The sequence below is a fragment of the Amblyomma americanum genome, chromosome 2 (genome assembly GCF_052857255.1).
Source record: "Amblyomma americanum isolate KBUSLIRL-KWMA chromosome 2, ASM5285725v1, whole genome shotgun sequence".
Taxonomy (NCBI): domain Eukaryota; kingdom Metazoa; phylum Arthropoda; class Arachnida; order Ixodida; family Ixodidae; genus Amblyomma; species Amblyomma americanum.
This window is the reverse complement of record NC_135498.1, coordinates 174641817-174658214: the sequence shown is the minus strand read 5'-3', so window position 1 is coordinate 174658214 and position 16398 is coordinate 174641817. Positions and strand designations below refer to the sequence as shown.

Here is a 16398-nt window from a genome sequence, read left to right as displayed (position 1 = left end):
GTCGTGATGACGCCACAAGGTCGCGTGACCGCGGCAGCCCACCTACATTGCGTCACCACGGATTTTCCGCTCCCAACGCTGACGACGACGCCGGACACTTTTAGCAATGAGTCAGTGTTTTTTAAATGTTGCTTTAAAACTTTTTTTTTTAAATGACTCAGTGGTTCACAATTATTTGACTGTACAAGGCACCCTGGCCAATCCCCCACTGTGAGTACGTGCCACTCCAAAATAGGAAAAAAAAACAATGACGGCAGCCTCAGCGCTATCGCATCATAACCCTCGCTTACATTTAATACACACTCTAATAAGTTCGGATAAACTTCTTGCGCCAGAAGCGCTAGACCTCTTTTGGGACTCAATGCAAAATGTCTCACTGTTTTTTCCCTTAGGAAAATAGCTTGGTACAACTGCAGAAACAGTCGTTAAAGTAAAAACTTAGTAGAGGCTTGATCTATCCTTAAGAGTACAATGCGATATCACTACAGATCCCTCCCGCCGAAGTACGTCTTCTTGTTCATAGGCGTGCAGCGGTTAAGCGATATGCCAAGCCCGGCAGGTGGCTGTTTTAAACACAGCCGCCAGTGGGGCTTGTGACACGCAGGTTGCTCTTCCTAGCTCCCGTAAGGCTCATTTTTGCACAGAAAGTTCTTCGAGAGGCTGTCTATCTACCGCTCGACCAATGGAGCTGGCGCAGTGCCGAGGAGAACCGATGGCAGCGGCACATAATTTATTTAAATTAGTTTCACTGCCACCTGCAGTGGCGGACAGAATGCCCACAGCATGGTGAGCAGGTTGCCACCTGCTTTTTTCTTTACAAGGACGAAGGACACCAGCTTTTCTCGAGAACGAGATCTTTGATGATACCGCATTAGTAAAGCACCCTGCTCAAGCGGAAATTCTAGGCTATTTTTGCGCAGTATAGCTGCTCGCATTACTAATCGCACAAAATTGCAACAAAGCAGATAGAAATGTGCTCGCATGAAAATACCAATGTTCGAACTCACTATATTTCGATTGGGAACCGAGCGCGCATCTTACAATCCAGTGCACCAGCATATTCATTCTAAGAATGAATAGACTTATTCAATTCAATGCAATTTATTTTCATCTAAACGACACGGGCTTGAATGAAAGTGAAAATATATCACTCTGCGGGGTTCAAGCCCTCATTTGCAAGGAATACAGCGGTCACAAAGGGGTTGATACTTACAGCGCGTAATTAAAAAGACAATATGCATGCAAGTAAATCCTCTTATCTACTGCGGTAACTGAAAGCAACTGTAATAAAAGAATTAGGGGCGTCACATTATCATACGACAATTGATAATGACCAATTAATACGAAATAGTTACAGCTATTTGCTACAGTATAAAAAATGGCAGTATACAATGCTTAGCGAATGTGCCCGTCAACCTTGTGCCGCAAAAAAAAAGTTTAAGGTTGACGTACTACCCCTTTGTATATCTTGATATTGAGGGGATAAATTATTAAGGATGGAAGGGGATATTAAGATCTAACTCTAAACAGAGTTCGCCGAAGAAACCTTGCAAACTTCTGGTGGCAGAGATGTTAATCTAGCTTGTCCTAAATGTAGATTTGAAATAGATCGAATAAGGGTCTCATTGTTATGCAGATCTTAATTTACCTTCTGGTCAAGTTGAAAGAGTAGAGGCTATGCAAGGAAAAATTTTGAAACTCGGTGAAAAGATGTCTGGTGTGTGTATTTGGCTCAGTACCGGCTATGAGGCGAACGGATTTCTTTTTTCAGAATATGAATTTTGTTTAAATTTTTAAATATGCTGCTTCCTCATGCGAAAAACCAGTAATTTACATTCGACAGATATAACAGTGTAAACAAATGTAGCTTAACTACAGGCGTTTAGAAAAAATTGAGTTTTCCTGTATACCTACGATCTTTAAAGACAGAAAATGATGTTATTAACGTGAGCATTCCCCGACACAAGTTTGTAAATATATGCACCAAGCGTTTTTAATCTATCAACGACTTCGAATGTTGAGGGATCAAGGGCTAAGTTGGCACTTCCTGAAGTTGTACACTGCTTTCTGGTGAGAATTATAGCCATTATTATCTGCATTTTAGTTATAGTGAATTCGTCGTTTTTATTGATTTAATGCGCTTAGTGTTCTGCTTATGCTAATTTCTAGAGTCTATGACTATGCAACTACAAGGTGGCGTAATCACCATAAATTATGAACTTTGCACCCGAGGTGATCTTTGTGATGTCAATGCCTTAAAAAATGCTCCTTTTGGGCAGCGTCGAAGTTCTTATAAGATTGTCCCCGACTAGACTAGATTTATTCCGGTTTCACGGTGTCATTATTTCAAAATTAAATAATAAATGTCCCAGGTTGCTCCATTGAGGTGCGCCTGTTGTAGCTGTTTTATAAGTCAATAAGAGATTTCACTATTTCTACACATTGTTTTAGATTGTGCCATTAGGACATAACTGATGCTAATGGAGTTCCTCGTAAGCAATAAATCTCGAATTCATTTGATAGTATTAAGGTGCCTTAGAACGCCTTAGAAAAATTAATGTTTAGGCCTTCAGGTATTTTCTTCTCTTCGATTGCTTTTAGGGTTATTTCTGTTCGCACTAGAAGAGCCAGCTCTGTGGATCTGCCCTTACGGAATCCAAGTTGACATTGATTTAACCTTAGATGTACATAGCTTGCTTGGCGTCAGCTCGTGAAGGAACGGAAACACATGTCTTGGGCGTCTTTCATCCCCTCACTTGTGTTTCCGTTCTTTCCCGAGCTGATTGCAAGCAGAGCAGTTTTAGAGGTGTTGATGAGGTCCTATTTTCTGGAAAACTTCCGATAGTTAAAATATGTTATCTTGTTAAACCTATTAAAAATACTCGCGATATAAAAGTCGAGGAATAGTTAAACAACGAATGATTTTCAGCGGATTAAACTATTCCTTTAACCTTCGATATTTTCAGTCGAGTGTTTGACGGAATTTTGTCTGGCGAGGAGGGACCCGTACAAGGGACCTCTACGGGCCCCGAAAAGTCTTTGTTTTCCCTTTTTTCTTTTTTGGCGAGTGCTCCTCTTTTTCTGTTATTCGACGTTTGCATACTCTCCAGAAAGATGCTGGTTGAGAGGACGAGGTTATATACACCGGGTGTTTCACCAAAGATGTTCTGCAGTTTTCAAAAATAGGCTCTTATAGTTGGAAGAGGGCTTTTTTCGGCATTGTATTGCCAGCTGTGTAGGGCATCAGAATACAACAACGCCGTGTTTGCTAACTAGCAGACTGGGTAACTATTATTGAGTAATAATAATAATAATGATGATAATAATAATAATAATACGCCACATGCATTGTGCCGTAATAAGTGGTCTCCATATTCATTACAGAAGTGTAGCCCAACGCAATATACATGCCAGTTTTTATAAAGTGAATGGAAGTCTACATTGTGAAGAGACAGAATAGGGACAGCGCGCATGTGAAAACGTATGCTGATTCATGATAGTTCAAATTTGCAGGAGGAAATAAAATTCTTTATTTTATGTATAACTCACAGCATTCTGGTTTGGTTTATGGTTTATGGGAGTTTAACGTCCTAAAGCGACTAGGGCTATTAGAGACGCCGTAGTGAAGGGCTCCGGGAATTTCGACCACCTGGGGTTCTTTCACGTGCACTGACATCGCACAGCACACGGGCCTCTAGAATTTCGCCTCCATCGAAATTGGACCGCCGCGGTCGGGATAGAACCCGTGTCTTTCGGGCCAGCAGCCGAGCGCCATAATCACTCAGCCACAGCGGAAATGCAGAAAGCCACAAGAAGGGGCTCAAAAAAATTTTTGCATCTCAAACCTCTGCACTCAAAGCAAAAAAAAAAAGAAATCATGGTGGAGGCATTTGGGGCGCTAGCAGTTGAAAACAGTCGTAATCCGGCAGGCGGCGGCGCCATGCCACGCCCTTCTCACGGATGGCGCAAAACTTATTCGATAGAAGCCTGCATCAAGTTCCGTCCAGAGTCCCAAGTTTTTTCCGAAAAGTCTGTCGCCGTGCTCCTCCCTCCCTGCCTTTCCGTTCGTCTTTCTCTCTCTCTCGCCGCGCTGGCACTGCGTTGGCTGGAGAACTCTGCGAAAATTGGCTAGAAAAAGGTGACTTTAGATTGCTCAATAAATAAATAACCGATAGAGAGAACACTGAAACCAAATTCCTAAACGTGGTCCTATAAGGCGTCAAAGTAGACGCCAAAATATTGAAACCCAGAGGACCCGCTAAACTCGCACTCCACACGACATGGGGGGTCATGCGGATTTCGCCCCTTCGAAATGCGACCTCCGCGGCTGGAATGCGATCCCACTACCTCATGTTCACGGGCGTTACGACTCAGCCAGTGCGCCGTTGCGGCTTCATGCTCAGTTGAGTTTGCTATAACATTCATTGCTAGTTTCCACAAATTTGAAAAATTAGCGATGAAGCACTAAATCATTACCTTTCACCGCGATTCTCAAGCCTCCGTTTCCCTTCCTCCTCTCTCCCCCTTCGTACACACAGTGCTCAACGGAACAGTTCCGCTCTTGTGCTCAAGAAGTGAACAGACGCAACAATTACCGCCCCTTTGGAGCCAATGTGTACGCTATGAGAACGCACGCTGGCGAATATCAAGCGAGCTAAGCTGCGTGTACCCCTCTTGAGGGGCGCAGTAACAGAAAATAGGCAAGTAGATATTGCACTCTGCCAAAAACGGGGCTATATACTTAGGCACGACAACCATCCAATTAATCCTGAAGAGATTCACTTCAAGGTCGAATGTTCGCCCCGCCGCGGTGGGGACAGTGGCTCTGGCTTTCCTCTGGAGATTCCGAGCTTGCGGGTTTGATCTCGGCCGCGGCGGCTATATTTCGACGGAGGTGAAATACAAAAACGCTTGTGTCGGTGCGATGGCAGTGCAGTAACCGAGTTTTCGAAATTCTAAAAACTGGTATGGATATTACTCAGAGTGTGCTATACGCCTCTCAATAATTAACGGGCCTAACATTAATAGTTAAATATTCAGTATTAGTTCACTAGCCTGCTAGTTAGCACGTCTTAGCTTTATTCTGGTGCGCTCCATCGCTGATAACTTTATGCCGAAAAAAGCGCCCTTCTAACTCAAAAAGCCTATTTCTAAAATTTGCAGAACATGCTAGGTGAAACACCCGCTATGTGTAAGCTGTTGTAAGATTCAGTCAAGAACATATTTACCAGGTAAGTTGTTGGGCAAGTTGGTTTCGATATTCCAAGACTACAGCGCAACGAACGGGACGGGTGTTGTGTCCCGGCCTGTGTCCTTCTTCTAAGTCCCGTTCGTTGCGCTGTAGTCATGCGATATTTAACAGAGATGACTTGTATACTGTTGATGTTAGTAACGTATATATTTGTCAGTGGTATAGCTCCTAATGTTCGGCATGTGCGATAAACCACGCCGGTATAGCACGAGCTCACCCGTACACATATGCTGTCATCAATCCTGCTAAACGTACTAAGCCCTGTCATGTCCAATTTAAACTTACTAGTTCTTCAAAGTACACTGCAAGGCTAGCCTCAGTGAACAATGGTATAGTGTTAAGGTTTCCAAATTGAGCGTCAAATGGCGGCCTGTCCAGATCATAAGATCCTTAGCACCCTTCGAGGAGTGCTGCCATGGTCACTCCTTCAGCCGCTCGGACTGAGTGCCTGCGGTAAAGGTAATCTAGACGCAGGTGGCCAAGTCTAAACGAATGCAGTCATTTCCTATCCTGGTGAAAGGGGGCGATGCCATCTTTATTCGTATAGACTAAGCCCTATCCGTGAACCGGTAATTCTTTTGTTCACTGTGGAGAGGACTATACGGGCAACCGGATTTGAAGCATGGTCCTCTTGAAAGCGACAGAGATACGGCACCTTTATATTGTCCCTGCATCCGGACTAATGCTATTCCTGAATTTAGCACACTCCTTCATGGAAGAGTTCATTGTTGTGCGCTGTATGGGGGATTTGGGTGATTGCCTAGATGCCCGTATACACTAACCGCGAATCTACCGAAAAGAAGGCCTGATGGGCATAAAATCAGTTGTCCTGTGCGCTTTCACCGAATGCAATTTTTCTTCGAATAAAAAATTTGTCCCAAAGCAGTGAGATTTTTCTCCTAACGTAATGGGAATATATTTATTAGTTCCTTCAAGAAATTCGTGCGGGGTGCTGAGAGAATGTTTTTCATGGCCACGGATTGGTTTTAATGGTAGCTTCTGGGAATTATCTTTAAAACTGTTTTGGGTCTGAATCTAAGATTATTAAGGTAATTTTTATCACTTACTTGAAAAGGTACATTTCTGGGTCCTTCACTATGGCTGAAGATTTTCTTGAACCTGCTGCAGTCTTGTAGCCCTTGAGGAAGAGCTGCAGTGATACCTTGCAAAGTCTTTATTACAGTGACCATGATGCAACGTAGAGTAGACCACTGCACATTACAGTAACAAAGTACTGTAAGACATATGATGCTCAGTGGGATGAGGATGAAGGAAGAATAAAGTGAAGGTACAGGTTACTCTCCGGGAATCAGGCGGCATAATCCAGGGAGGGCGGTCTCCACAGGACGGGGACACTGTAGGCTACGGCCAGAGTGACGAGGCGTCGATGATCCGCAGTACCAGTATTGTCCACTGGGACGCAGCGGTTGCCAGAGCAGCTTGGGGCACCCGAGATGCCGTGCCGGTGGACACGCATGAACAGACTGCCGCCCCCGTTTGCACAGCACTCATTTCTCATGCACCAACAACCACAAGCACCGACCACCGCAGCCGCGCAGTCGGGCTACGGAGTGTGCTGTGCAACAATTGTCCGAAGAGTGCGAATATCGATTTTAGGGAGCGCAGTAAATCATAAAGCAACACCCCTAACGTGCGGGCGAAACGTAGGGAGCCGTGCACACCCAAAGGTCCTTCGCAGTACTGCCAACCAGCATGGCAGGACGGGCGATACAGGTTGTAGCGTAGGGGTTACACAGTCGAACGTTCAACGGAATACCGTGTCGTCAGGATGAAGCATTTTAACAGATTAGCTCACTGACAAACTCAAAAACAAAGCAAAATATAAATTTTACAATGGAAGAGGAGAAGAATGATAGCATCCCATTTGTGGCCGCCGTTGGCTAGCACGATGTGCATCGCTTATGGCTCTCTTCGATTGTCCCGTGTGTACCTATATTTGTAAACACCACCTCAGGCCAGCAGGTACACTGTCGGAATAAAAAAAAGCACATCGCTTATGCTCTGGCGCCTTCTGAAACCTGAAGGACTCGGCAAGGTATCTAGATTTTGAATCGGCCTCTCATTTGCATCACAAGTTATCAGTGGTTGCGTGACTAGAAAACATGTTATAGTGTACAGGTGAAGCCTTCGAAAGCGAAAACATGGCTTGCCGCAGAACTAGCTCCAAAGTCGTTGCCGTTCTCAGAAAGTACAAAGAAAATTTCTGACCGTCAACAGACAGCGTACCATAAAAAATACCAAACAGGTGCTTATCATCCTTTTTAGAGCCATTTTTTCTCAATCACAAACCAAAACTAACTCCGAAAGAACCAGAAACAATATTACGTAAATTAGCACTCAAATTCGCATGCACATTTTGGGATTCCTCCACCAAACATAACACTGGATCACTTTAAATAGTATAAAAAAACCCGCCCGCGTTTTTTTCTTCACCTTATCGTTCAGCTGACTCCCCAATTAGCATGTTGAAAACAAGTGAGATTTAGACCAGACAGTAGAGTACAAAATTTCAGAGATCAAATTTTGTTTTTTTTCTGAAAAAGTCTAAACTTTCATTCAATCAGACCCTTCCTTTGAAACTGCTAGAACGCTTCAAAGAAGAATACAACATGTACAAACGGTAACACATTACACAGCTATAATTCATTAATTTAAACTCGTTTTTCCTTCACTATACATGAGCGGAACAATTCGCCGCAAAATCTATTCGTCAGCGGTGATTTTTTCGAATTAACTCAATGTTGAGCATTTACATTTTTAGAATTAATTTTTGAATGTTTTCACTTTATGTTTCTCATGATTCCTACTTTTGCTTTGCAGTTTCAAAGCAATGTCGCTTGGGGTAACTTTTGTGTAATTGTAGTTTTTGCTTTTTTTTCACAGAGTGCTTTTTATCTTTTTCTCTTCCCTTTTAGACGGGCAAATTTTGAACCTCTGCTATATTCTAAAGAAAAAAAAATTGGCTTCACTAAAAAGACTTTTAATCAGGAAGCCCTCTGTAACTCATGCTGTCTCGTATTGATTCATAAATTCATTAACGTGAACAAATTCAGGTAAAAAGCTGCTAGTTTCGCCCTTTTTGCTGTTGTTGCTGTGACCTGGAACTTTGCAGAATAAATGTGAGCAGGAGTTAGTATCCTGGCTAGCTCCCCACTTTCCGCTGACAAAACGACGTCTGTTGAAATCGTAAGAGCGGAGGTGCAGCGGACGTCAGAGATAAGCGAGAACACCCCACAAGCGTTCCCTCGCAGTCTGTCTCCCTGAGAGGTGACAGATGCTTGCTGCAAGCATAGAAAAGTTTTGTTCCCTGCTACAACGGCCATGATAAGAGACGGGTGGCAGCCCACCTATGCTTTTCTCTTGCATCACGCTTGGCGCGCTGCTGGCAGTCAGCGACGGAATGAACCTTTGTTACATTTTTGTTCCCTGCCTACGAAGCTCGCTGGAAATTACGAATAAAGGACAGAATATACAATTGAACAGGGTTTTCAGCGACTAACTGACGAGGTTTTCATTTGGTTTATGATGCTTTAAAATCCCATAGTGACACAGGCTAGGAGGAACGCCATAGTGAAGGGCTCCGCAAATTTCGAACACCTTGGGTCCTTTACCGAGCACCGACATCGCACGGTACACGGGCACCTAGGATTTCACCTCCATCGAAATGCGGCCGCCGCTGCCTCTATCGAAGCCGCGTATTTCGAGTCAGCAGCCAAGCGCCATGACCACTGAGCCACCACGGCGGCATGAACTGAAGAGAGTGAAATTGCTGGTAACCAACTTAGAATGTAATAAAATGCTTCCTTCGAGGAGATGCTTACATGATTATGTACACTGAATGATAGTGAATATTCATTACGCGCTTGAGAATTCCTCCCAATGATGCCCTAAGACCGGATTTCGCCTTCATTATTTCCGCCCTCCAGAAAAGAAAAATACTTTCCACAACGTTAGCCCTGTCTCATGGAATTCGCTAAGCTTCCTTCTACGCACAGATTAGCGGTGTAGAGCTTCGCGCGATATTTGCGACCGCCATCTCAAATAAAACCGAATACATCTCAAGAACGAAAGAGAAAATCCTCCTCAACGCTCACCGATTTTCTTCACCCCGCGATTTATTCAATTAAGCCTGGTGAATCCCCTTTCGTCTGCCGCGCCCTGCAATGTCACGTTAGCAGGTCAAAAGAATTACCCACGACGTCATGGGATAAGGTCCACGTCATTGGCTGGAGGGCTTCCTTTGAGTGGCATTCGCCACTTCGTTATTGAGATCTATCCTACTATAGACTGAAAGCTACTCGTCCCAGTTTCTATCATGCATTCTCTAATGCGCTCTCTGTTTGCAGAACCGAGCGCGCTGGCGTTCCTATAGTCGGATACAACTCACGAACGAAGCTGCCAGTGCCGCGCAAAGGAGCGTATCCAGCCAATGGCGTCGGCCGATTCTATCCCTTGACCAATTCTCTCCCTCTCCCACTTAATTCATCCTCTTGGACTTCCTTACGTAAACTCGCAGGGGCCAGGGCTTAATGGGATTAACCGTAGCGTATTGAAAAGTGGTCGATGCCATTGGCTGAAGGGTCTCTTTTGAGGGGCATTTGCCGCTTCGTTCTTAAGTTGAATCTGACTATAGTTTCTCTCCCCTGTTGATTACCACCGTCCTTTCCACCGTCCAAACCTGCTAGACGAGACGAGTGCGTCGACGCCACGAGAATTCCTTCCCTCCCGGCTTCCAAAGTCATGTTTCAACCGCATTCCTTCACCAGCATGGGATGCAGTTACGCTTCGTCAGGTGCAGACTTTGTTTAATAGTGCCTGTAGCTGTGAAATGTCTTTTTGCAGAAAACCACATGCAATCTCGCCGCAAATCAAACTATAAAGTGCATTTCATGAATTGATCCAGATTGGCGAAAATAACGAAGCGCCGACCAAAAGGTGTTGTCAAGATGGAAAGACGTTTCGACTTCCACACGGAAGTCTTGTTCACTGATGGAAAAATTTCGCACACAAAGCTTAAGTACGTTGTGCTAATCGTCGCAGGCATCTAGCGTACGAGGGCGGTAGATTGCCGATGTTACGGTTGAGCGTCTGATCTGTTGTCTGGATAAAAAGACTCCAGATATTGGCGTGACATCCAGTTTTTCTCACGGCCGATAATTGCAGCTTCTTCCCAAGCGATATCATGCTTCTTGTTTTCAACGTGTTCAGCCAGTGCGTTGGAACAAGCCTTCTTTTTCTTGACATCATTCTTGTGCTCATTCAGCCGTCTTTCAAAGTTTCCGCTTTCACCTATGTAGGAGTGATCGCAGTCTGAGCAGGGGATTTTATAAATTACTCCGTGAAACTTTTCCTTTTTTAGCTTGTCCTTTACGGACACCAACTCGTGACGAAGCTTGCACGCAGACAAGTGAGCTATATGCACATCGTAGGTGCGAAAAACGCGGGCTAATGACTCGCTCACGCCTGGCACATAGGGTATTGCAGCTCGGGCACGGCAAGGTAGGCGAACGGGCTGAGCTGGTCTCGTTGTCTGCTGTATTACAGCGTTCACGAAGTGCTGTGGGTAGCCACAATTGTTGAGCTCGCGTCGCACTTGGCGTATGTCAGAGGCTTTTTCTTCGGGTTTCGAGCATATTCTTTCCGCACGACGGACGAGGGTAGAAACGACGGAGCGCTTATGGCACGTAGGATGGACTGAATTAAAGTGAAGGTATTGGCCTGTGTGCGTGTCCTTTCTGTACACCTTGAATGATAGGCGGTCATCACCATGACGTCCAGAAAAGGAAGACGGCCAGAAATCTCCTCCTCGACGGTAAACTGGATGGAATCTTCCATGCTGTTCAAATGGTTCGGGAAAGCAGCCAAGGCATTCTTTTTGATTATGCAAAAGCAGTCATCAATGTACCGCAGGAAGACCTTCGGGCGCGGCTCGAACGAAGCCAAAGCGCGGCTTTCCAGTGCTTCCATTGTGAGGTTTGCGCTTGTGACCGAGATAGATGCTCCCATGGCAGTGCCATGAACCTGCTTGTAGACAGTGCCCCGGAAGATGAAGTACGTGTTCTTCAAGCAAAACTGCAGAAGCTTCAACAGGTCCGATGGATCGATGGGTGTCCTAGCACTCCGTCCGTCGTCGTCCCGAAGCGCTGAACGGCATACCTCCACCGCCAGATCCACGGGGACGCTGGTAAACAGTGATCTGACGTCAAATGACAGCATTATCTCGTCGCTGTCAATCGCGATTTTGCGTATTTTTTCAGTAAAATCAAAGGAGTTGCGTACGAAAGTCGGTCTCTTGCCAACGAGCGGCGAAAAAACTTGCCAGGCGTGAGCGAGTCATTGGCCCGCGTTTTTCGCACCTACGATGTGCATATAGCTCACGTGCCTGCGTGCAAGCTTCGTCACGAGTTGGTGTCCGTAAAGGACAAGCTAAAAAAGGAAAAGTTTCCCGGAGTAATTTATGAAATCCCCTGCTCAGACTGCGATCACTCCTACATAGGTGAAAGCGGAAACTTTGAAAGACGGCTGAATGAGCACAAGAATGATGTCAAGAAAAAGAAGGCTTGTTCCAACGCACTGGCTGAACACGTTGAAAACAAGAAGCATGATATCGCTTGGGAAGAAGCTGCAATTATCGGCCGTGAGAAAAACTGGATGTCACGCCAATATCTGGAGTCTGTTTATCCAGACAACAGATCAGACGCTCAACCGTAACATCGGCAATCTACCGCCCTCGTACGCTAGATGCCTGCGACGATTAGCACAACGTACTTAAGCTTTGAGTGCGAAATTTTTCCATCAGTGAACAAGACTTCCGTGTGGAAGTCGAAACGTCCTTCCATCTTGACAACACCTTTTGGTCGGCGCTTCGTTATTTTCGCCAATGTATTCACCCGACCAGACGAGATTTCGTCGAACCTTAAATTTTTTGATCCAGATTGTTCTGCGTATTTTCTAACTTTTTTCGAAGCAGCTCGGTGCGCAGCGGAGCGCTCTTGTTTGTTCGGCTGAGCGAAATTGGATTTCAGAGGCACGTTAAGATCTGCAGCGTGATCACTTACGGATTGTTTAGAAGTTTCTAGGTCCTTAATAAGTGCGAGTTTGCTTTGAGCGATTTTTTTGCCTCCCGGCATAAAGAGCTTTTGTATTGCTGTTAGAAAGAAAAGAATGATTAATAGAATGAAAAAAAAAATTGGCCGCTTCAGTGAAGTCGAGGAGTGAGCGATGAGGCGGCCCTTGAGTCGAAGCGGTGTATAAAGAACGATTATTCGGCAAAAAACCGTTACCCCCAGGTGCCAGATTCTCGACAGCTTTAGCGCCATAATATCAAACCCAGAATTCCGAGAGTTGCACACTAGACCCGGTGCGGATTTGATATTAGTCTGAAAATGAGGCCTCTTTCAACATGTCGAACAACGCTGCGTGGGTATTTACTTTGGCCATATGGCGTCACCAGGCAAAGCAAGAATCACTCTCATGCTCTCAATTGAGAGAGCGGTTCACTTGAAGCAAACATCACCAAAACTAACGTCGACGAGATGGACTGAAACCATAAAACCACGATGTGTTTATTAAAATAATTTCACCTGAACCGCCTATGGAGGGCTCAGACAACGCGTACACCACTGACTTACAGGGTTGGTCAAAAGTTACCAGGCAACACGGTCTATTTTCGAGCGCTATAGTTGGACAGTTACGACACCCGCGAAGCCCAAAATCTGTATAGAGGATAGGAGAAGCACCATTCTCATCTCTAAGAACCTTGATAGCTTTACTGCTATCATAAGTGGTAGGATGTGCAGCTGAAAAGCAGACCCTGTGGCGTGGGAACTTTTGACCGACCCTGTACGTCAGGACGATTATAACAATCTGCTATGTAGGCCAATAAGTGCACCGGCTGCTATTCTTTCCCAGCTTTTCCCGGCCGTAACATCCATCAAGCTGCGGATCACCTCAGGAATTGATTGCTGAATTACAAACTTGCCCAGTTTTGCGCGCATTTGACGCCACGTTCCATGTCAAACAGTTAAATGTGTCAAGAGAGAGAGCAAATTTAGTAACTGGATCTCTCAATCTTATCACACCATTTCAGTTAAAGGTATAACTTTAGATAATGCTTGTCTTCAGATACGCTTGCTTGTGTTCTTTCGTACGCAAATATAGTATTACTGGCATTTCATTTTTTGAGCTTGCTGCTGAACTTCAAAATGGAAAGTAGCATAAAGTGCAATTGAGGGCTTTTCGTGCCTGTTTCTCTGGAAGGTTTCAAAGCTCCATGTCAGTAACGTGGATTCGGCTAAGCAGGAAACTTTCTATGTAGAGTATTAAAAAGAAGGGAAAGCGCAGTTAGTGTGGCGTCTATGTTGTAAGTAAGTTGCTAAGTTTAACGCATGTCGAATGAAAAGGCTGTAAGTTCTTGGGAGCAAACTTTCTTGCGAAAATATTCTACGCATACAAAAGTATACTACATTGAAAGCACTTGAACTAATCACGCTTACTTTTCTGAAGTAAGAGAAATGAAGAGCTTGGAAATCCTGTGCTTACGCTCTCAATATCTCACTAACGCCCTTCAGCGTTATAATGGTCCCTCGAGAAGGGTGATATAAAGTGTTTAAAATAATTTAGTTTTGCACCGTTCTCTTCCGTTTCCCAGACTGGAGCCAGCTACCATTGATACCATTTCAAGGTCCAGAATTCTGCAATCGTCAATGCAATGCGAGCTGCCGGCAGCAACAAGAGATGAAGAGCAACCAAACATTACCCGACATCTGGTTTATTGAGAGCACCCTACGGAACGGGATATGCCTCAACGAACGGCAGGCGTGTGCGGTGGAGTCTGCAGCCCTGCGGAACCCAAACCTCACCGTCAATCTGTTGTTAACCGGTCCAATGGCCAACCGATGTTCGACATTGCGCACGCTGTCTGCTATACCAAACTTCCGAGCAGCATTCTTCGATGTGCGGACGGAGTTCCGGGACACTCCGCTTGAGCCGTGGTACAAAAGGGGAAAGTGGAAGACTGCAAAAAACAAGGTGGAAGACATGAGCGACGCTCTACGCTGGCTGGTTCTCTGGAAACACGGAGGCGTCTACCTCGACCTTGATGTGATAGTGCTCAAACGTCTACATGAGTTAAAAAATGGCGGTGCTTACCAGAACCCTGGATTCCGTGGCACAGCGGTGTTATTCTTCGACAAATGGCACCCTTTCCTCAATGAAATTCAGCAGACATGTGTTCGAGAATACAAAACCGCAGCGTGGGGTAGCTGCGGACCGACGTTGTTCGATCACGTCCACGACCGATGGACTGCCGCGAATTCGTCGCCTCCCGTAAGCATGCTTCCGTCAGAGATGTTTTACGCCATCCGCTACAACAGTTGGGAGAAGTTCTTCAGGACCAACTACACGGCTGAAGTTTTTCACGCCGTGCGCAACAGTTTGGGAGTACACGTCTGGAATAAGATGAGCAGAGTCGGATCGGTGCAAGTTGGTTCTGGTAGTGCCTACGACCTCCTCGCTCGCTTTAACTGTCCACTTATTTACGAAGCCATGGTGGCTAGAAAAGTGCTTTGAAACATTGTGAGAAGCGTCGATTTCTGTGCGGATACGTGGAGACGCCCTCTATCAAGGGTTACGTCGTACAAATACCTTGGAATACAGTTCACACCAAATCTTTCATGGTCTTCTCATATTTCTGCAGTCTGCAACAAAGCGTCGAGGACATTAGGTTTCATACGCCGGAACCTTCGAAACTCACCTAGCTCCGTTCGAAAACTTGCATATTTTACATTTGTTCGCCCACAGCTGGAATTTATCTCACCTATATGGTCTCCCCATCAAAAATATCTCATAGATATGCTCGAGTCCATTCAAAGCAGAGCTGCCCGGTACATTTTTAGCAATTATAGTCCCCTCGCAAGTGTATCCCAGCTTAAATACCTTAATGACATACAGATACTTGAAATTCGTCGCTCCATTTCACTTCTGTGTTTATTACATAAATATGTTCACACCCGTCCTTCGTTGTTACCTCTGGCATCACCTTTCCGCTCTTCACAACGCTTACACAATCAACTCAGCTTCAACCGGATATATGGGAAGACCCTGTCGTTTAATTCCTCTGCATTACCTAGAGCAATAAAACTCTGGAATGATCTTCCTGACAACATAATCTCTTTCATTGATCCTGGTGAGTTTAAAAAACATCTATGTATACATCTATTGCCATAGTGATGTTCGAAATGTACAACAGTTTCATTTGTTCCTTACGTTGTTTCGTGTCTGATGTTATTTTAACTCGGTTTTGTATAAATTTCGTGTTCCTTTCTTGTATTTGACTTGTACCGCGTTCTTGCACCGATATTATGGTTTTTTTTTTCATCTGTATGTACCTTAGATTTGCCCCCCTCACCCAATGCTCTTCGGGGCCTGTGAGGTACTAATAAATAAATAAATAAATAAATAAATAAATAAAAACCTTCTGTGTGATCGCAGGCACCGTTCTTAGCACAAGCCTAGCAGTGGTGGACACTTGCATGGATGCTCCGACTGGGGCTATTCTGAGCCTAGTAAGGCGCTTGAGTCACTTCTTCCGTGGTGATTCATCTCTGAACGTCTAGAATGTGTGCTACTGACTCGGCAAGAAAATGTTTGCCCCAGGCGGCCCTTCTCACGTGCCACTTTTGGGAACAGCTTTGACGTCGGCAATACGCCAGGAAACACTCGCGAAATGTAAAGAGCCACTTGCGCCAATGCAGTGGTACGAATTACGCCTTGCGATATTTTCCGCTTTTAAAATAAAATTGCGAAGTTGCTAGCATTTGTCACGTGTCGATGCAGTGGTTCTTCCATTTCGTTAGCGAACGTGAGTAACCGTTGCGAACAGGAGGAGACACTGCAGAAGCCGGATATTATCTTGCGGCATTACATTAACGTCATTGAGGGGTCATCGCGGAAGGCTGAAGACGCCAGTGATGCTCCGGAAGAAAAGGTGAGCCTGTTCCTTACGCCTGCTTTCTCCTATACCACAGAGCTTATATAAACAAGTTTCCAGCCAACGCTGCGCTGTATCTGCTCGTCCCTGCAAAACGCTAATCTGTCGTTAAGTTCGTTGGTCGCCATAATATCAC

General features: G+C 45.1%; 1 protein-coding gene across 1 annotated transcript in view; it reads left to right on the top strand.

Moving 5' to 3' along the window:
* LOC144119287 (lactosylceramide 4-alpha-galactosyltransferase-like) overlaps positions 1–16067 on the top strand; it is a 36730-nt gene extending 20663 nt beyond the window's left edge. The window contains exon 2 of the mRNA XM_077651950.1: positions 13923–16067. Within this exon, the coding sequence (XP_077508076.1) occupies positions 13923–14842 (920 nt within the window). The 3' untranslated portion in view covers positions 14843–16067. The remainder of the gene's footprint in view (positions 1–13922) is intronic.
* The last annotated feature ends 331 nt before the right edge of the window (positions 16068–16398 follow it).